This window comes from Salvelinus sp. IW2-2015, linkage group LG20, assembly GCF_002910315.2.
Source record: "Salvelinus sp. IW2-2015 linkage group LG20, ASM291031v2, whole genome shotgun sequence".
In the NCBI taxonomy this organism is placed as follows: Eukaryota; Metazoa; Chordata; class Actinopteri; order Salmoniformes; family Salmonidae; genus Salvelinus; species Salvelinus sp. IW2-2015.
In genome coordinates, this window is record NC_036860.1 from 76,548,981 (window position 1) to 76,570,110 (window position 21,130).

General features: G+C 45.5%; 1 protein-coding gene across 1 annotated transcript; it reads left to right on the forward strand.

The window, feature by feature from the left end:
* Nucleotides 1–2,183: 2,183 nt before the first annotated feature.
* On the forward strand, nucleotides 2,184–14,771 carry LOC111980461 (envoplakin). Its single transcript, XM_024011199.3, has 21 exons — nucleotides 2,184–2,340; nucleotides 4,184–4,283; nucleotides 4,510–4,664; nucleotides 4,949–5,072; nucleotides 5,373–5,504; nucleotides 5,608–5,649; nucleotides 5,838–6,107; nucleotides 6,249–6,344; nucleotides 6,439–6,549; nucleotides 6,652–6,798; nucleotides 6,919–7,073; nucleotides 7,173–7,270; nucleotides 7,422–7,594; nucleotides 7,704–7,882; nucleotides 8,033–8,171; nucleotides 8,321–8,514; nucleotides 10,085–10,235; nucleotides 10,351–10,434; nucleotides 10,552–10,659; nucleotides 10,780–10,872; nucleotides 10,988–14,771. Exons 1-21 carry the CDS (start codon nucleotides 2,297–2,299, stop codon nucleotides 14,468–14,470), a joined length of 6,078 nt encoding a protein of 2,025 aa, XP_023866967.1. The 5' UTR covers nucleotides 2,184–2,296; the 3' UTR covers nucleotides 14,471–14,771.
* The last annotated feature ends 6,359 nt before the right edge of the window (nucleotides 14,772–21,130 follow it).

The following is a 21,130-nucleotide window of genomic DNA, read 5'->3' on the forward strand; positions in this document are numbered from 1 at the left end:
GTGGAGATTATAACAGAACATGGCCAAGATGTTCAAATGTTCATAAATGACCAGCATGGTCAAATAATAATAATCACAGTAGTTGTCGAGGGTGCAGCAAGTCAGCACCTCAGGAGTAAATGTCAGTTGGCTTTTCATAGCCGATCATTAAGAGTATCTCTACCGCTCCTGCTGTCTCTAGAGAGTTGAAAATAGCAGGTCTGGGACAGGTAGCACGTCCGGTGAACAGGTCAGGGTTCCATAGCCGCAGGCAGAACAGTTGAAACTGGAGCAGCAGCACGGCCAGGTGGACTGGGGACAAGCAAGGGAGTCATCATGCCAGGTAGTCCTGAGGCATGGTCCTAGGGCTCAGGTCCTCCGAGAGAGAGAAAGAAAGAGAGAAAGAGAGAATTAGAGAGAGCATACTTAAATTCACACAGGACACCGGATAAGACAGGAGAAGTACTCCAGATATAACAAACTGACCCTAGCCCCCCGACACATAAACTACTGCAGCATATGGTGTATACACATGGTGTATTTATTATAACTTGTATTATTACGTGTTATTATTTTCCGATTATTTCTCTATTTTCTTTCTCTCTGCGTTGTTGGGACGGGCCTGTAAGCATTTCACTGTTGTTTACAAGCATGTGATGAATACAATTGGATTTGATTAGATTTTTGATTACGAGGGCACAATGCACATACACTCATAAATGTTTATCTTTCTACTGTCAGCAGAGGCCCCAGCGCTTCCCTCAGCGGTAAGGGTACTCTGCATTCCTCTCTGAGACCTTGACTCATTATACTAGGTGTGGCAGGTAGCCTAGTGGTTAGAGTGTTGGACTTGTAACCGAAAGGTTGCAAGATCGATTCCCTGAGCTGACAAGGTAAAAATCTGTCGTTCTGCCCCTGAACAAGGCAGTTGTTCACTGTTCCTAGGCCGTCATTGAAAACAATAATTTGTTCTTAACTGACTTGCCTAGTTAAATAAAGGGAAATAATATATATATATATAAATACTAAGAGGGGTAATTGAACAGGGTGTGTGTCTGATAATCACTGATACTCAGAAGCCTGGGGAACTGTAGCCTACTGTACTGTAGTGTCCGATGCTGTACCCTATGGCTAAGCTACAGAATACAAGCACGACCACCCACTTTGGTCTGCACAGTTTTGACTTCCTAAAATAAAGGATCAATGGTGATGTCAAATGCTTGTCAAGATGTCACGTTTTGTTTATTATCTTAGGTTGTTGTAAGATAGACTTGTTTTAACTTGTCCAGTTTCACTGCACCCTTTCTGTAGTGGGCTAACACAACATTTAAGTCACACTACTACAGATAGCTATTACGTTTCCCTTGGATATTTTTGTGATATTTTTTATACCCACAGATCACACCCTCTTAGTCTGATACTCTCTAAACATTATTGTCCTTCTCTGTTTGCTTGTTGGGTGGATAGCACAGTTGGAATGTGGTGTGCCCAACCTTCAATAAAGGTGTATGTAGTAGTAACTATTATGATTCTTGTTGGATATGTTTTTATGTAGTGTGAACTTTAGGCCGAAGTGGATCTTGGTGTATTGTTTGGCATTACACTATAGCCTTTTAGTGTTCTGGCATTTCATCCCAAATATGTCTAGAATCTAGATATCCTGTTTGTAATGACAACTAATCAGTGGTTTAATGTCATTACTAGATAATTCAATCTCCAATGTTTCAAGGTGGAAATTAATTTTGATTGGTTTGATTGAAGTCAGTAAATGTGAGTTAGTAGCACCCTGGAATCTAACAGGTGACTGGCCCTGCCACATTCCAGTGTTTCTCCATTGGAAGTCTACCAATGAGGAATCACACTGTTATAATAATGTGTATCTCTTAGTGTTGACTCCCTTGATCTAGAAAAGCAGTGCCTATTCAACAATGTCTATAACAAAACTATCTTTATTGATTATGCCCAGGTAAGACAAAGTAAATACATTAAAAGATAGGAATGCAGGTGTGTAGGAATTGAGAGAAAGTGAGAGAGAGACAGAGAGAGCGAGAGAGAGAGAGAGAGAGCGAGAGAGCRAGAGAGAGAGAGTGAGAGAGAGAGAGAGAGAGAGAGAGAGAGAGGAACAGGTTTACCCGGTCTGTTCCTCTGGTCTAGTGCCTTCATGATGACACACCTGTTCATTGGGGTGGAGCTGAGGCAGGTGGCTGCTCTTTAACTAGAGAGAGGAGACACGGCTAGAGAGAGAGGTACAGCGAGGAGAGGGAAGTGAGGAGTAAGATAATTGCACTGGGACTGACAGGACACACAGCCTCCCAGGATGTTCAGCAAGAAGAAGGAGTACGACCTGGTGAAAGTGACCCAGTGAGTTTTCCCTCCGTTGCCTGAACTTTGATGTGTCATGTTTCCTTCTCTTTCCTTCTCTTTTCTCTGTCTCTTATTTATTTTATTTTTTTCATCTCAGCCTGCTTGTATTCCCTGTAGGGGCGACCTGGAATCTAGTCCACTGCACATGTGGGCATTTGTTGACTGGTCTTTTCTATGTCCAACTTGGAATGATAGTGTATTTTTGAGAGTCTGCAGTCTTCCAGGAAAATGCAGTAGATGATTTAGATGAAGTATCAGATTTGATCTATGAGGACTTAGTATTGGTAACGTCTCATGGCTACCTTACATAAGCATTAAATATATCTTATATGCCGCCGATTGATGATGAGACAAGACAATCATTTCTGTAGTAACTGTCACAATGTGTTTACTTTACTGAGAAAAGAGTAATCTCATTGGTATTTGGACTGTGTTGTATGTAACCACTGATGTGTGCCTTTAGCAATGGGGTGTGGCATTAAGGTTGATCTTCCACATTGCTCTCAGTATTCAATAGATGGCTGYTCTGACTAATTATGTAGACAGAGCAACAATAGCTCTGATGGATAATACTAYGTTACACTAAGGTGGCCTGGCCCGGTAACAAAGAGCCCAGAGCACATAAAAGCACTGTTTGAAGAAGTGTGATCTCACACAAGTGAGTGACAGACAGCAGATTTGGAATGTGTTTAGGTACATCGCTGGAAGACTCAGGATTTATGTTTATATAGAGAAGAGGGTATGTACTGTGTGTTCTGTTGCTTAAACAGGTTCTAWCAGATTTGTGTATATACAAAGTTGSGTARAGATGAATAGATMRTATGTTTTTGTGAAATATGTACTATGTTCCTTTCAAGTGTGCCTTGATAAATCAATAATCTGAKGMTTATCTTTCAGTTCCTTTACATCACTGAACACTGTGTCACTCACCACATGCAGGAACACCCTCCACATCACTCCTACACTGGGGGGTGTCTTGGAGCGACAGGGTGTAGAGTCTGGATCCKTTGCAGCTCTCTATCTTATAGAACCAGCAGGGTGACTTTTAGGCTTCCCTTTAGTGTCTGCCTGTCACACTCCTACTCACCCTGACATGTGTGTGTGTGCTGTTTGCTTTGGTACGGTAGCTATGCATTATCTAACTCCTTTTAACCTTCTTTAGGATGTGACAGGGTATGACAGGGTGTGTCTGCCAAACCTAGATGGCTCCTACAGCTATGTGGACTTTGTCATTTTACCACATATACTAACAGAGATAAGCAGTTGCCTAAATGACTCAGAACTTTCAACAAGGCATGTATGAGATACTAGATACCACAATGTTGAAACAGTAAATCTATCCCCCCACTATCACTATTCRTTTTATTGTCCCATTGGAATGTAATTGCATTCATCAGCTATTAACTTTGATCAAAGTGATTCATGGGGACATCAGTAGAATTCCATGTGCTATGTCACCCATTSWCTGTAAATTCCTGAGGACACTCCTCAATAATCCATCAATGTGAGGGTGTGTACGAATAAATAGCTGACTTTCATAACAGCGACTAYGAGTRGGAATGACAGAASAATAAGTACAAGAACATACAGACTTAAAGATGTGTTGATTGCTAGARGARTGTAGATGAGTGASAGTCCTTTGTAAAGTTGGATGGGGGAGGCTGAGGAATACTTTTTGTTCTGCCTGAGTCTGGTTCTCATTTKGATTATTCTACCAAACCTGGAATCTGGTTCCTGAACATYCAGGTTGCTCTACTGAGCYCTCTTAGATAGGCCTACTGGTTTCAACAATGTGTCAATTACACTGATGTGAATGGAGGTTTGTCTTTTCTCTTCCCAGGAGCCAAGGTAATGATGTGGCYGTGCTGGTGGYGCGCATGCAGAGCAATGCAGACCAGGTGGAGAAGAATGTGCTGCGCTCTGAGGAGCTGATGGCTGTGGTAAGAGGTCCTACCATCCCTACCCACACACTGCCTGTGTATGTRATTACACAGTTAYACATACACCTTTACCTAACACGTTACAATGCCCAACTTAATGAAATMCGCATCCCTTAATTCCACTTGATCAAGYAAAAACTTTTCRATCCMMCCACAGATAWTTTATCAATGTGCAATTCAACACAAATGTGTCATGATGGGGAGTGCCTTTCCGTTTCTGTTCCAGGACACAGTGAATGACAAGAAGGACAGGCCCTTACTGCACCAGAAGGAGAATACAGAGATCCTAGCTGGGGCTGAGGAGCTGCTGAAGGATCTGTTCCTGGATGTGGACCGGGCCAAGAAGCTTTCACACCCACAGGCTGGAGAGATAGAGATCGAGTGAGTTCCAGCAAGAACACACACACACACACACACACACACACACACACACACACACACACACACACACACACACACACACACACAACACACACACACACACACCACACACACACACACACACACACACACACACACACACACACACACTTATAATATATGAAACAATGGTTTTGTGAAAGAGATACTTTTCCAGAGGCTCTCAGAGAACGTTCTGAACACTCATGTTCTCTCTTTCCCTCTTTCAATATGCCTCTGATTTCTCATTTTTTTCTGTTCCTTAGTGTGAGAAACCTCCATGACCGCTGGTCTAAGGACTGTACCATGTACCGGGACCTGTATGAGGCAGTGCAGGAGGTGGAGCTCACTCCCAGGATTGACTGGTCTCAGGTGCTGGAGGAGAAACAGGTGAGCCTGCCATATCCTTGGTAACACTCTATTCAAGACCAGTATGACTGTAGACAGTACTGTCCTGTCATTATATAACAACTTTGGTTGACCACCGCTTTCTGCTGGTGCAACCAMACCTTTGGTATTAGCTCCTAGTTGCTTGGAGTAACATATCTTTCTGAATGTAGTAGTAGTGGTACAAAACTTTATTATCCCCAGGGGGAAAACAGCCAAACAAAGTTAACAAGACATGTGGTTGAGGTARACATACAGCTGRACTCTAGAGKATTYACTGTACCTGTGTGYTGTGTGTTATAGAAGCAGATAMGTGCAGAGAGGTACGGGCCCAACCTGTCTGATGTGGAGAAGCAGATTGCCTCTCATAACATCCTGCACCAGGAGATSGAGGCCTACGGCTCCCARATGAACCGCAGCAGCACTGGCTCTCCGGTAACGACTACAAAGCCCTCGGCTGCTTTCTTCATTCTGAATCTCACCAAAACTAGGGAGAAACTCTAAACAATGATTTTCATGGTTTGTTTTCTGTCCACAGGCAAAGTTGTCTACCATTCAGAGACAGTACACAGATCTCTTGGTGAGTCCAGAAGTTATGTAATACATCTGTGTGTGCATTAAAGTATGGCTCTGACATGTCAAAGGGGCTCAGAATGCTACACTGTTGTGGTTGTATTTGAACCTTTGTGCCTGTGCTATCTCTCCATCGTTGACTATAAGATAGTCCAGGTGTGACTGATCTGTCTCTCCCCATGCTGTGTGGTGCAGGAGGCCTCCCTGTGGAGACACAGGTACCTGGCCTCTCTGTATGACTACATGCAGGGCTGCAGTAAGGAGCTGGTCTACCTGAGYGAGTACCAGGAGAGGRTCCTCAGGAAGGACTGGAGCGACCRCATGCTGGACCCCCCAGGGGTGCGCATGGAGTACGAGAAGTTCAAAAACAACACTCTGCTAACACATGAGAGTGAGACCAACCAGCTACAGATGGATGGGGATCGTCTCGTTGAAATGAAGCACCCTGCCAGCTCCACAATACGGGTATGTTTATATGGCTACAARATGTTAACTTTTACCATTGTAATAGCTTAAGTATAGGACATTGAGTTACTCACCACATGAGTTACTCACCWCATCATCTACTCTGATCTTCCATGGGACAATATGCTTGGTTCGTCTCAGGCACACAGCGACGCATTGCAGAACGAGTGGCAGAGCTTCCTAAACCTGTGYATCTGCCAGGAGGTACACCTTGACAACATAGAYAACTACAGGAAGGTAYKTMATCTCTTAACCCTGGGAAAKGACGTTTCTTATGGCTCGTTSTCATGGCTCAATGTAACATTGCTCCTATGTGTGTTCCTACCTACAGTACCAGCTGGATGTAGAGACCTTGTCTGAGTCCATGAAGAGACTCAACTCTAATCTGGACCCCAAATCACTGRACAACAAGAACAACCCAGAGATCCTGCTACAGCTTGAGGTGAGATTTGGCTTATTCTTTGTATCTAAGTTCAGTCGTTTCTATGACATACAGCATTATTTCAATCTGTTCTCTAATATCTTCTGTATCTCATATCCTCAGGGTGATGAGAGAGCGATAGAGAGGAACGAACAGCGCCTCGTAGCCCTGAGGGAGTTCAGCAGCACCATCGCCCCTCTGAAGCTGCGGCGTCTCCGCCCCACCAAASCCACCCCTGTGGTGTCCCTGTGTGAATGGACCAATGGAGAGGTAGAAAACAGCTTCATAGAATAGCATTGTGAGAGTTCTGAGAAGCTAAAGGGCAAGCTAATGTCCTGTCAATTGACAGCTGTAGCACAATATAATGATGCAAACTCCTGCCACCCTTAGGACTCAGTGTCTCAAGCAGAGAAGCTYATGCTAAAGTCCAACTTAGACGATGAGAACTGGGAGGTCCAGACCAGCACTGGGAAGACCAAAACCCTGCCTGGAGCCTGCTTCCTGGTCCCACCGCCAGATACTGAGGCCCTTGAGAAAGTGGAAAGGTAAAGAGAGAGAAAAAAAGACTCTCCTTATTACAATGACCCAAAACTTAACCACCATCACAGGTGAACTGTAATGACATTGTGTGTTTGTGTGTCCAGTCTGGACAGAGAGCTTTCTAACCTGAAGAGAAAGAGAACTACTCTGATGGCCTCCCTGAGGAGCCCCGGTGTGGAGGTGGTGCGCTCAGTGAGAGCAGGTGAGTGGAACATCACTCCACTTGGTAAGAACTTTAGCAGAAATCACTTAGTTTGAACTCACAGTGGGACCCTAGTAGATACAGGGGACTAGACTCAGTGTGGSCCTCTCCTGTCCCCTTATTTCTCACTGTGCCCTCTGCTTGTCCTCAGCCCCTGTGGCTAATGCCCCAGTGGACACAAAGACCACAGTGCTGGCCAGCCAGCTGGACAAGATCAGCAAGAACCTGGACMACAGTGAGAAGGACATCCTGAGCCGGCTGAGGGCCCCTCTGGATCGCAGTGACCCCACACGTGACCTGGCCAACAGGCTGAAGGAGCATGAGGTGAAGGGATTGTTTTTTATTTCAGACCACTGCAGGCTGCTACATAGCATCATTATAATGGACAGTGTGGTTCCAGAGTGTGATATCCATGGTGTRTTTTGCCCTGCAGAGGGACACCCTGACTGTTAGGAACCTGGAGKCAGAGAAGGCAGCGGTCCAGAGAGATATGGATCCCATCCTAGCCCAGAAGCCCCTTGGGCCCACCACCTCCGCCCTGTCACTCAAACTGAGTGGTCTTAACAACAAGTTTGACGACACCAACGTCCTCTGTGACCTGTACAACAAAAAGTAATAATTTAGTTTACAATGTGAAATTTAAAAAAACTATGTAAAGGTTGCGTTAACTATATGTTCTTATTTTTTTTTACTTGTTTTCATTTTATTTGCATCCAATTCCTCAAGATTATTCTCACTCACTAATTTCTTTATCTTGACCAGAGCCACAGCTTCCATGTTCCTGGAGAGGCAGATCAATATGGTGGACAACTCAGTCTCTGGCTTTGAGGAGCAGCTGGCTGAAGATGCTGCCATCCCTGATGTTCCCAACATCCTCCAGACACGCATCCAGAAGCTTCAGGTAACAGTATTTTCGCCATATGACTACTTAAAGTTCATCACACATCATGTCATTATGATGGACTCTTACAAGTTGCAGTGAGTGTTTTGCTTTGATTGATCCATCCTCTTTGATCAGTCCCCTGTGTTTCTCCCTTGTCCTACAAACAGAACATGCGCAAGGATGTAGCGTTAAAGCAGGATGAGATGCTGAAGCTGAGCAGGGACTTGGAGTCCTCAGAGCAGCTGAGCAGCTCCCTGCAGAAGGGCTTCCATGAGTACTGCCCAGACATCCGCCGCCAGCAGACAGAGGTCAAACACCTGAAGAACCGCTATGCCAACGTCAACAGTCAGCTACAGGAGAGGTGAGAACCCCATCTGTCCCACAGCTAAACTCAGCAAAAAAGAAACGTCCCTTTTTCAGGACCCTGTCTCTTTAAAATAATTCATTCAACCAAATAACTTCACAGATCTCATTGTAAAGGTTTAAACACTGTTTCCCATGCTTGTTCACAGAACCAAACAATTAATGAACATGCCACCTGTTGAACCAGCTGTAAGACACAAAGGCTTACAGACGGAGCAATTCAAGGCCACAGTGGTATAGGACTCAATTAGGTACACTAAAAAAGACGTGTGTCACATGCTTACTATCTCGTAGAAAAAAAACACCAAACTAGAATGAAGCCCAGAAGTTCCACCAGACATACGAATCGGCCTTCTACTACTTCTGAAAAAACACCCAAACAGAAAGAAGTGCACCCATGCCTTAGCATTGCTGCAAGGAGGCACTAGGACTGCAGATTGGCCAGGCAATAAATTGCAAGTCTGTACTGTGGACGCCTAAGACAGCTACAGGAGACAGGACAGACAGCTGATCATCCTCGCAGTGGCAGACCACGTGTAACAACACCTGCACAGGATCGGTACATCAATATATCACACCGCGGGACAGGTACAGGATGGCAACAACAACTCCCGAGTTACACCAGAACGCACAATCCTCATCAGTGCTCAGACTGTCCGCAATAGCTGAGAGAGGCTGGACTGAGGGCTTGTAGGCCTGTTGTAAGGCATCCTCACCGACATCACCGGCAACAACGTCGCCTATGGGCACAAAACCACCGTCGCTGGACCAGACAGGACTGGAAAAAGTGCTCTTCACTGACGAGTCGGGTTTTGTCTCACAGGGGTGATGTCGGATCCGTTTATCGTCGAAGGAATGAGCTTACACTGAGGCCTGTACTCTGGAGCGGGATGATTTGGAGTGAGGTCCGTCATGGTCTGGGCGGTTGTCACAGCATCATCGGACTGAGCTTGTTGTCATTGCAGGCAATCTCAACGCTGTGCGTTACAGGGAAGACATCCTCTCCCTCATGTGGTACCCTTCCTGCAGGCTCATCCTGAACTGACCCTCCAGCATGACAATGCCACCAACCTTACTGCTCTTCTGTGGCGTGAGTCTGCAAACAGGAATGTCAGTGTTCTGCCATGGCCAGCGAAGAGCGCGGATCTCAATCCCAATGAGTACGTCTGGGACCCCCCCCCCCAGAAATGTCCGGGAACCTGCAGGTGCCTTGGTGGAAGAGTGGGGTAACATCTCACAGCAAGAACTGGCAAATCTGGTGCAGTCCATGAGCAGGAGATGCACTGCAGTACTTAATGCAGCTGGTGGCCACACCAGATACTGACTGTTACTTTTGATTTTGACCCCCACTTATTCAATTTCTGTTAGTCACATGTCTGTGGAACTTGTTCAGTTTATGTCTCAGTTGTTGAATCTTGTTATGTTCATACAAATATTTACACTTAAAATAAACACAGTTGACTCTTTTTTTTGCTGAGTTTTTATGTCAGAGTTGTATATGTCTTGTGTCTGTGGTTACTTCTGTGGTCTATGATATACTGATGCTTTAAAAAAATCTATTGTTATAGAACGGTTCTGCTGCAAGAGGCAACCAATAAGAATCAAGGCTTCCAGAGCTCTGTCCAATCATTGAACTTATTTTTGACCAACCTGCCWAATAATACGATCAATCCAAGTGATGGACTTTCTCAAATTAACTTCAAGCAGAACTCTCAGAAGGTTTGTGGGTTTATTTTTGTGTTATTTTATCTCAACAATTGTCCCTGTTATGAACATCGTCAGTTTTCTGCAGTACATTTCTCTTGTTCTTATTGGGTGGTTGCTTTCGTTTCAGAGAGTGGTGGAGGACATAAAAAGGAAATCAGATGATGTGGGCCTAGCAGTGAAACAATCCCGTGACTTGCAGAATGTCCTCAATGTGAGTTAAAAAAAATACATCTAATCAGAGCTACCATTAAAAATGTCCATATCAGTTGAAGGGTTTTGGTCAATGTTGTTCTTAAAAGAGAAAATATATATTCACCATGTCTCATAGGAGTATGAGGCCAAATCTGATAAGTACCGTGGTACACTGAAAGATGTGGATGATGAAGATGCAAAAAGACGCCACACATCCGCCATGGCTGACGCTGTGCTGAAAAAGGTATTGTGGACCTGAGAGACCGCAACAATCCTCATCCTATAGTTGACTTAATTTGCATTCAAGTTTGGGCATTGATTCAAGATCCATGATCTGACTAGAGGCGGTGTGTTTCTGTTTCAGGAAAGAGCTCTACTGAACCTCTACTCAGAGGTGTCTGCAGAGAATGATCAGCTTCTCAACAAGATGGGATTGGCTAAGAACATAATTGCCCARGTATGACACAATTACTTTSTAAAACATCAACACAGTGGATTMTGTAATTCCTWWTTAAAAAACCCACTCTAGTATAGGTTAAACTATATTGTCCACTGTTACCTGCTCTGAACAGAATGAMGAGAAGGTGAGCCAGGTGGTGGTGAAACAGCAGCGGCAGCTSCAGAGCCAGCAGAAAGACCTGGAGGAAACAGAYGTTCTAAAGAGAGAGCTGGCGGATGAGATCRCCAGGCGCTCCCATGCTGAGAATGACCTAGCAACATACAGAAAGAGGTTTATTTCACTGAAAAGCCGTAGAGGTGTGGAACGAATGGAGGAGAGGGAAGTTGTGCAGTACTACCGTGACCCCAAACTAGAGGGTGACCTGGTGTCCCTGAAGAGTAGAATCCAAGATGAGACTATAAAACACTCTGGCACCCAGACAGAGATAAAGGTTGTTAATGAGAATATCATCCGCCGGGAGACTGAGCTGACAAATGTCAAACCTAGGCTGTTRACCAAGGTGTTGACTGAGTTTGAGAGGGACCCCCAGCTTGACAAGGAGGCCACCAAGCTGAGAGAGGAGATGTGCAAGCTGGAGCAGGAGGTCCAGGTGAGAGATACAGAGACGGTCCACATGAAAACTGAGATCACAGTTCTGGCACAGAAGAGACCAACTATCAAAGAGAGAGTAGTGAAAAAGGAGGTGGTGAGACTGGAGAAGGACCCGGAGATGCTGAAAGCAGTTCTGACCTTTCAGACCGAGATCTCAGAGGAGGGGTTAAGATCCAAGTCCCTCAATGATGACATATTCCGCACTAGGAGCCAAATAAACACACTTGAGAGGATCATTCCCACAATCCAGCCAAAGATTGTTACCAAGGTGCTGAAGAGGGTGGAGCAGGACCCAAAACTCATTGAYGAGGTTAAGACTATCCACACCAGCCTGGAAGAGGAGAACAAGATSAACAGTGATTTGATGAAGGAACTCACCAGCCTCCAGATCCGATACAGTGAAGTGGAGAAGGTRCGGCCCAAGCTTGAGGTCAAGGAGATCATCAATGAGATCTACAGGGTGGACCCTGAGACAGAGGTGGAGCTGGTGAGGCTAAGGAAAGAGCTGCATGACTCTAATCGAAACYGCACTGATCTGGAGAAAGAAATCGACTCASTTATGGTGGATCTTAAAWCTCTGCGTTCCCAGAAACCCAAGTCRGAGTWCAAGGAAGTGACCCAGGAAGTGATTAAAGAGGAGAAGAGCCCAGAGGTCATCAGGGAAATTAAGAGGTTGAACGACCAGGTTTCACTTCTGCGGGTCTCATATGACAGCACCCTGGATCTGCTGAGCCGCCTGCGCAAAGAGAGAGATGAATGGAAGGTCGAAAAGTCTAAGTTAGAGACAAAGCTTGTTAACAAAGAGGTGGTCAAATACGAAAATGAYCCCCTACTGGAGAAGGAGGCTGACCGTCTGAGGAGAGATGTGAGGGARGAAATCCAGCAACGACGCAACATGGAGGAAACTGTCTTTGACCTGCAGAACAAGTACATCATGGTGGAAAGGCAGAAACCAGAGGAGAAGATTGTGATGCAGGAAGTGGTGCGTCTTGAGAAGGATCCAAAACAACTCCTGGAGTATGAAAAGCTGAACAAGAACTTGGATGAAGAGGTTAAATCCCGTAGRAAACTGGAATTGGAAGTTCGACAGTTGAGAGCCCTGGTTGAGGAGAWAGAGARAAACTTGGCACTGATGGAMGACCGGCAAAARAAGATCCAAGTAGAAACAGAGCTTAGACAGATCAAATCTCGCATCCTTGAGCTTGAAAATACCCCTCAACCCATTGCGGAGAAGATCATTATTGAGGAAGTYCTCAAAGTGGAGAGAGACCCCAAGCTTGAGAAACTAACCAGTGSCTTACGCACAGACAKGGATATGGAGGAAACCAACATCAGWCGSYTGGAAAGGGACATCCGAAACCTGAAGATCAAGTTGGACATCCTGCGCAAGGAAAAGTCCATTGAAAAGACTGTATATAAAGAGGTGATTCGGGTGGAGAAGGACCARAATGTGGAGGCTGAGAGRGACCATCTCAGAGATCTAGTGTTGCAGGAAAGAAGTTCCAGACGGGATCAAGAAGATGAAATCCAGAGGCTTAATACCAAAGTGACCCGGCTCCAGACMACAAAGTCAAGCACCTCTCACGAAGAAACAAGCATCACCCTCAATAGAGATTCCCTGATGAGAGAGAAGGAAAATCTCCTCAAAACACTGAGGACTTTGGAGTCTGAGAAACATGATTTAAGCATATCGTTCCAGCTGCAATCCAAGCTGATGAGTGAGAGAAACCAGAYRAACAGGCAAAGRGGCTTCAAGATGGATTCTGAGGTACAACGTCTAGAGAAGGACATCCTGRATGAAAAAGACCGGATACACCAAAAGGAGAYCWACATTATGGAGCTGCAGAACAATCTTAAGAAAGASGACCACTCTGAGACACACACCAKAGAGACCAACCTCTCCACTAGAATCAGCATCCTTGACCCCGAGACTGGCAAAKACATGTCACCATATGATGCCTACTTAGAGGGYCTGATTGACCGCAACMAGTACATCCAMCTTCAGGAGCTASAATGTGACTGGGAGGAGATCACCTCAATGGGTCCAGATGGGGAGACCWCGATTCTGCAGGATCGCAAGAGTGGAAAGCAGTTCTCTGTCAGGAATGCTCTAAAGGATGGCCGCTTGACCCAGTCCGATCTGCACCGCTACAAGGAGGGTAAAATGCCTATCTCAGAATTTGCTCTCCTGGTCGCTGGGGATTCCAGACCAAAGCCTTACATTGGTCCAATCGCAACACCAAGGACACCGACAAAGACCACTGCGGCATCYTCTTTGAGCACAATGCCATCATCACTAAGGTCTTCCTACTCAAGTCTCACAAACAATAGATACGGCAGCAGTAGCAACCTGAAYATTTCTAGCGGTGAWGAGCTCTTCCCAATCTCTGGGGTGCTGGACTCCACCACCAACAGCCGTATGTCTGTACGTAGTGCCCTGACWCGAAACCTTATTGACCCAACCACAGCCCAGAAGCTCCTGGAGGCWCAGGCAGCCACGGGTGGCATCGTCGACCTCAACAGAAAGGACAAGTTCTCTGTTCACAAAGCAGTTGAGCTGGGTCTCATTGACAAAAGTCACATGCATCTGCTGCTGAATGCTCAGAAGGCCTTCACTGGAGTGGAGGATCCTGTGACCRAGGAGCGTCTCGCAGTAGGGCAAGCKGCTGAGAAAGGCTGGATACCTCAGGATAGTGCCATGAGGTACATGGAAGCACAGTACCTGACTGGGGGGCTGGTGAACCCCCATAAAGCTGGTCGCATYAGTGTCCAAGATGCTCTTAACACCAAGATAATCGACAGCACAGTAGCCAAGAACCTCCAAGACAAGTCTGCCCACACCAAAGAGTTGATTGACCCCATCACGAAAGAGAAGATCTCGTACAAGGAGGCAATGGATCGCTGCAAAAAAGATGTCACTACAGGGCTCTTGCTGCTCCCTGCAGCCTCCAGCGGTGACTCCAAAGATGCACCATCATACTCCAACTATCGATTCCCTGGCTGACACATGCCAGATCTAGAGAGATGCTGCAGCTCCAGGTGCTAAATAGAAATTCAAATCACAACACAAACACATGTTCTTATGTCTTTATGGTAAAGGTAGAACATTTTTATAGTTCTGATTGTTGAAGTCAGAAAATGTCTAGGTTGTACTGTACACATTTACCTGTTCTTTATTGATGCTATGATTCTCAAGAGTTGCTGTACATATAATTTAAATGAATGTTTGGTGAAGAGCTTTCTTTGATTTGTTTTTCAGTATTGTGAGAGCCATTTCTTCCAATAAACTTTCAAATAAGCACTCATTACATTTTTCAAAACAAACTTTGGTATCTATGATTACTCCTATATGATGGTGGTAATTGTTGAAGTTAAAGTTGTTTGTCACATGGACAGAAACACATTGTGATGTACTGTACACAGTACACGGACATTCTTACATGTTCACCTCTAAACAATGCGACAATAGAAAGAGTAAAAAACTAATAAAATAAAAATTGAACTCAATGGAATTTAAAAAAAATTGACTTCAAGGATGACTTCAAGGATGCTCAGGGATTAGCCTTTCATATAATAGTATTGTCTTTTCAGTAATGGTAGTGGCCCCCCTCTTTCCTGGTGTTTAGTGTGCTGCCCACTGTCAATTTCACTTCTGTGACCCAGCTGAGACCACATGATGATGTCCGTGTTTTGACATTCTCACGAGATGGCAGAACCATACAACAAGGTAGCATGCTAATGCAATACACCGTGGATTTAATCTGGAGAGTTTCTGTGCTGCGGTGTGTCCAACCGGAACGGGCCGTTATGCCAGTAAATAAGGATCTACAGATGTAAATGTCCCTCCCCTTGTYCTGGTGAGAGGTGTTGTGGGGACTGGAGAGTCCCCTCTGATGGGATGTCTAGTAAACAGATTAGTTGGTTACAGACAGGGCTTTATGGGATTACTGGACATGAGCCTGCCTGGGGGAGGAAGTGGCCCCCTCCTGTAAATGGGGTCATAAATTTAGTGACCTGGTGCCATAACTGGTTAAAATGATATAGGGATTAAAAACAGAATACAAAACACAGCCTAGCTATGAGAAGAATGCATTTGACAATGGTGAATTTCTCCATTGTATTTTGCACTGGTTGGTAAAATGACTTGGTTCCATGCTGAGGTAGCTGATCCCTAAATTCCAAAATTGAGAAAAATCCATCAAGCAACAACTTGAATGCCCTGGGTGGCAGATTGATCATTGTAATACTGTTCTTTTAAACAGCAGTCAAAGGTCTAAGGGACCACTTTGTTGATTTGTCCTTGCTGTCTGAATAACTGTCATGACTGAAACGACACAAATTATGGTATACATTATGACAACTCATTCACTAGCAGTACGGAAGATGGTGTGGCATGGAATCGTCCGTCCACCTCAATGAAAGTACAGTAAGTATCATGACTCAGGAGAAGACCCAGATGCAGACAGTTCCAAGTAACAAACGTTTATTACAAAAACAGGGGGCAGGCAAACGACAGGTCAAGCAGAGGTCAGTAATTCAGAGCAGAGTCCGAAACGTACAGAATGGCAGGCAGTGTCACGTTGGTATAAAGGGATCGGGAGATTTACGCATTCCTGCGCCTTAGGKTTTTTTTATTGACCCAAATTACAGCGTGGATAAGAGCGTCTGCTAAATGACTTAAATGTAAAATGTAAATGTAAAGACATGGGGACGAAGACCAAACACGTATGCAAAACAGGGTTGAAACCCAAACAAAAGAGCGAGGAGTACCTTGAATAACTACACCGGGGTGAGACCCGTAACATACACGCACACGATGATACCACACGACAAAAGCCGTAATCTGTACAATACAAGCGGCACGAAAGCCTAAACACAGCACAGGTACTCACACGACCAACAGACATTGTAACAATCGACAGCCCAATGGTGTGAACCAAAGGGCACATTTAAACAATTACAATCAGTGGGAATAGGGACCAGGTGTGCGTAATCACACAGTTCTGGAGGGATCCGTGACAATACCCCTCCCTGACGCACACCAGCCCTGAGGACGATCAGGACCCGATGCAGCTGCCGAAGTTGCGTCGTCGTACAGGCCATTTGCCGCTGCCAAAGTTGCGGCGGCGTCGGACGGACCAGTTGCGGCAGCGTCGGACTAGCCAGTTGCAGCTGCTGTAGTTGCATTGTCGGACGGACCAGATGTGGCGATGTCGGACGGCCCAGTTGCAGCTGCTGAAGTTACGGCGGCGCCGGACGGACCAGTCGCAGCGTCGTCGGACGGGCAATTCCCGCTGTCTCCCTTGATGGTTGATTATTCTGTCACATCGGTAAAGGGATCGGGAGATAGGTGCTGGAATGCGTAATAGGGATTTTTATTTACCCAAATTACGGCGTGCCATGTAAAGGCACGGGGACGAAGACAAAACAAACACATATACAAAACACAGGGTAGACAMCCAAACAAAAGAGCGAGGAGTACCTTGAATAAATACACCGGGACGAGACCCGTAACATACACGCACACGATGATACCACACTAGACGAGACCCGTAATCTTCTGCGCAATACAAACGGCACAAAAGCCAAAACACATCACAGGTACTCACACAACCAACGGACATTGGAACAATAATCGACAGCCCAATGGTTTGAACCAAAGGGCACATTTATACAATTACAATCAGGGAAATGGGGACCAGGTGTGGTAATGACACAGTTCCGGAGGGATCTGTGACAGGCAGGCTCAGGGCAAGCAGAGGTCAGTAATCCAGGGTAGTGTCACAAGGGACAGAACGGCAGGMAGAATGGTCAAAACCGGGGAAACAGAGCAAAAACAGGAGTATGGGAAAACCGCTGGTATGCTCGACAAGACGAACTGGCAACAGACAAACAGAGAACACAGGTATAAATACACTGGGGATAATGGGAAAGATGGGCGACGTCTGAAGGGGTGGAGACAAGCACAAAGACAGGTGAAACAGATCCGGGTGTGACAGTAAGTTGTTTTCAGTCATTGTAAGCAAAGCATAATGAATGACGAAAGTAATTGCAGGCCCTTTTGTATTGCTGTGTGATTATTGACATAATGCCATACCACGGTCTTTGGCACTGATCCTGTGTCCACTGCACACAAGAGGAAGCATTTGCACCACTCTGTTTCCACTGTTGGGATGAATAGGCGTCACTGACACCTGTCTTTCATTTAATACAATTTAGTGCCGCTCACGCTTCTAACTGATGGCTGGGGGAGTCGACCTTCTTTCATTGCTGTGACCTCAGCAAACACATCATACAGCAGCACTCCTCACTAACGGCTAGAAAATATCCCAACACTATTACATCCAGAGCAGCAAGGAGAAATGCACGCATTTCTAACCAAAAGGATGGAATTAGGTGATCTGTGGCTAGAATTCGTTCAAACACACCATAGCAGTGTTTACATGGCTTTGTTGACATGTATGGTGATGGTTGTCTCCCCTTTGTAGATGGGATTTAAATAATTTGTCATGATACAATTTTAAGATGAAAAATCGGATCATGTTATAATCGAGCTTACTTTGTAGATTTGGTTCTAAATAAATGAGTGAGGGGAGTTTATTTCCTTGTGCCAGATTTACCCTTCCGTGTGGGTTCAGTTGTGTACCTGGCAGGTTTGTGGATGAAGACTGACAGGGTGACAGTATGCCTTATTTGGCAAAAAGTACGCAATGCTTTGCCTTCTCTCCAATAAATACCACCTTGAGAGAGATGATCAATTTAAGCAGGTGTAATAATACACTTAATGTAAAAAAACAACACTAATATTTGGCAGTCAGTGCTTTATTTCCACTGAATTCCAAAAATTACTATTTCACCCTCACCGAAACTCACAGTCAGGAATTATAACAATCTGTAACTTTCAATTTGAGTCAAAAGTTAGCCCCTGCACTTTACATTTTTGTCACTTACAGTTAGTGCATGTCCGTGGGACAACCACAGAGGTGGAARAACGGAGCACTCTGGTTGGGGTGTAGGGTTTGAGCATAGCCTGAAGGTAGGGAGAAGCAGTTCCTCTTGCTGCTCTGTAGGCAGGTACCATGGTCTTGTAGTGGATACGAGCTTCGACTGGAAGCCAGTGGAGCGTGCCGAGGAGCGGGGTGACATGGGAGAACTTGGGAAGGTTGATCACCAGGCAGGCTGTGGCATTCTGGATAAGTTGCAGGGGTTTGATGGCACAAGCAGGGAGCCCAGCCAACAGAGAGTTGCAGTAGTCCAGGCGGGAGATGACAAGTGGCTGGATTAGGACCTGCGCCACTTCCTGTGTGAGGTAGGGTCATACTCGATGGATGTTGTAGAGCATGAATCTGCAGGAGCGAGTCACTGCTTTTATGTTTGCAGAGAACGACAGGGTGTTGTCCAGGGTCACACCAAGATTCTTTGCACTATGGGAGGGGGACACCGTAGAGTTGTCAACCGTGATGGAGATGTCTTGGAGTGGGCAGGCCTTCCTTGGGAGGAAGAGGAGCTTCGTCTTGTCAATGTTTAGCTTGAGGTGGTGGACCGACATCCAAGCTGAGATATCTGCCAGGCACGCAGAGATGCGTGTCGCCACTTGAGTGTCAGAAGGGGGAAGGAGAAAAGTAATTGAGTGTCATCCGCATTACAATGATAGGAGAGACCATGTCAGGATATGACGGAGCCGAGTGGCTTGGTGTATAGAGAGAAAAGGAGAGGGCCTCGAACCGAGCCCTGGGGGACAACAGTAGTGAGAGTATGTGGTGCAGACACAGATCCTCTCCATGCCACCTGGTTTGAGCGGCTTGTCAGGTAGGATGCAATCTAAGAGTGTGCAGAGCCTGAGACGCCCAGCCCTGAGAGGGTGGAGAGGAAGGTCTGATGGTTCACTGTGTTAAAGGCAGTGGACAGATCTAGGAGGAGGATGAGAACAGAGGAGAGAGAGTCAGCTTTGGCAGTGAGGAGAGCCTCATTGATACAGAGGAGAGCAGTCTCAGTTGAGTGACCTGTCTTGAAGCCTGACTGACATTCTGAGGGAGCTAGCGAGAGAGTTGGTCAGAGACAGCACGCTCAATTGTTTTGGAAAGAAAAGAAAGAAGGGATACCAGTCTATAGTTTTTGATGTCAGAGTGGTCAAGGGTTTCTTGAGGAGGGAAGCGACTCTGGACATTTTTAAGTCAGAGGGGAGGCAGCCAGTGGTCAGGGATGAGTTGATGAGGGAAGTGAGGAACGGGAGAAGGTCTCCACAGAGATGGTCAGGAAAAGGGAGGAGGGGATGGGTTGATCGGGCAGTTTGTCGGGTGGCCGGACATCACTAGTCTCAGGATTTTATCTGGAGAGAGAGGGGAGAAAAAGGTTAAGGCGTAGCGTAGTTGTTCTGTGTCAGTGGGACCAATAGACTCACTAGGCTGAGTGAATGAGGAGCTGATGTCATCAACCTTGTTTTCAAAGTGGTGACAAAGTCGTCTGCAGAGAGGGATGAGGAAGGGGTGTAGGATTAAGGAGGAAGGAGAAGGTGGAAAAGAGTTTCCTAGGGTTAAAGGAAGAAGCTTTAAATTTGGAGTGATAGAAAGTGACTTTCACAGCGGATACAGAGGAAGAAAATGTAGAGAGGAGGGAGTGAAAGGATGATAGGTCCTCCATAAGTTTAGCTTTCCTCGATTTTCGTCCTGCTCTGTATGCTCGCAATAATTTACTCAGCAATGGAACTGGAGGGGAGGGCTGAGTCGGCCGGGAGGAAAGGGGACAGTACGAGTCATAAGATACGGAAAGGGAGGAAAGTAGGGTTGAAGAGGCAGAATCAGGAGACAGGAGGGAGAAGGATTTAGCAGAAGGGAGAGATGATAGGATAGATGAGGATAGAGTAGTGGAAGAGAGAGAGAGCGAAGATTGTGACAGCACATGACCATCTGGGTAGGGGCTGAGTGGGAGGAGGAGGAGGAGAGGGAGACAGAAAAGGAAATAAAATAGTGATCTGAGACCTGGAGGGGGGTTGCAGTGAGATTAGTAGGCGAACAGCCTCTAGTAAGGACTAGGTCAAGCGTATTGCCTGCCTTGTGAGTGGGAGGGGTCCGGGAAAGGGTGAGGCCAGAAGAGGAAAGGAGGGGAAAGAAAGAGGTGGAAAGAAATTAACCGAAGGTAGATGTAAGTAGGTTGAAGTCGCCTGGAGATATCAGGGAGTCCTCTAGCTATAGATTGAAAGCTGCTATCCAGTAGTCTTTCCTGTCCAGTAGCTGGCCATGTTCACGCAAGCTTTAGTTCTGGGTCGTGACAAATGTTAGGCTGCGTTTACACAGGTAGCCCAATTCGGATCTTTTCCCACTTATTGGACCAATAATTTTGCAAAAGATCAGAATTTGGCTGCATGTGTAAAAACAGACAAAGTATGCATATGATGTTGTGTATTCTTATGAATAAATATAGTTAAATGRATCAACAATAAATGTCATTATTATACTGAAGTCATCCAAATTGAACATGCTCAGAAAGTTAATACATTATCATCTTTATTATATTTTTTAATAACAAAAACAGTACAAAAACATATTTATTTAAGATATGATTGGTTTCAAGGGTAAGACAGGTTCTGGTGGAGTAAGAGAAGATATTACATGGTTTGATTAACGCTCTGCACATATGACCCAAAGGGAAATGAATAGACAAACAG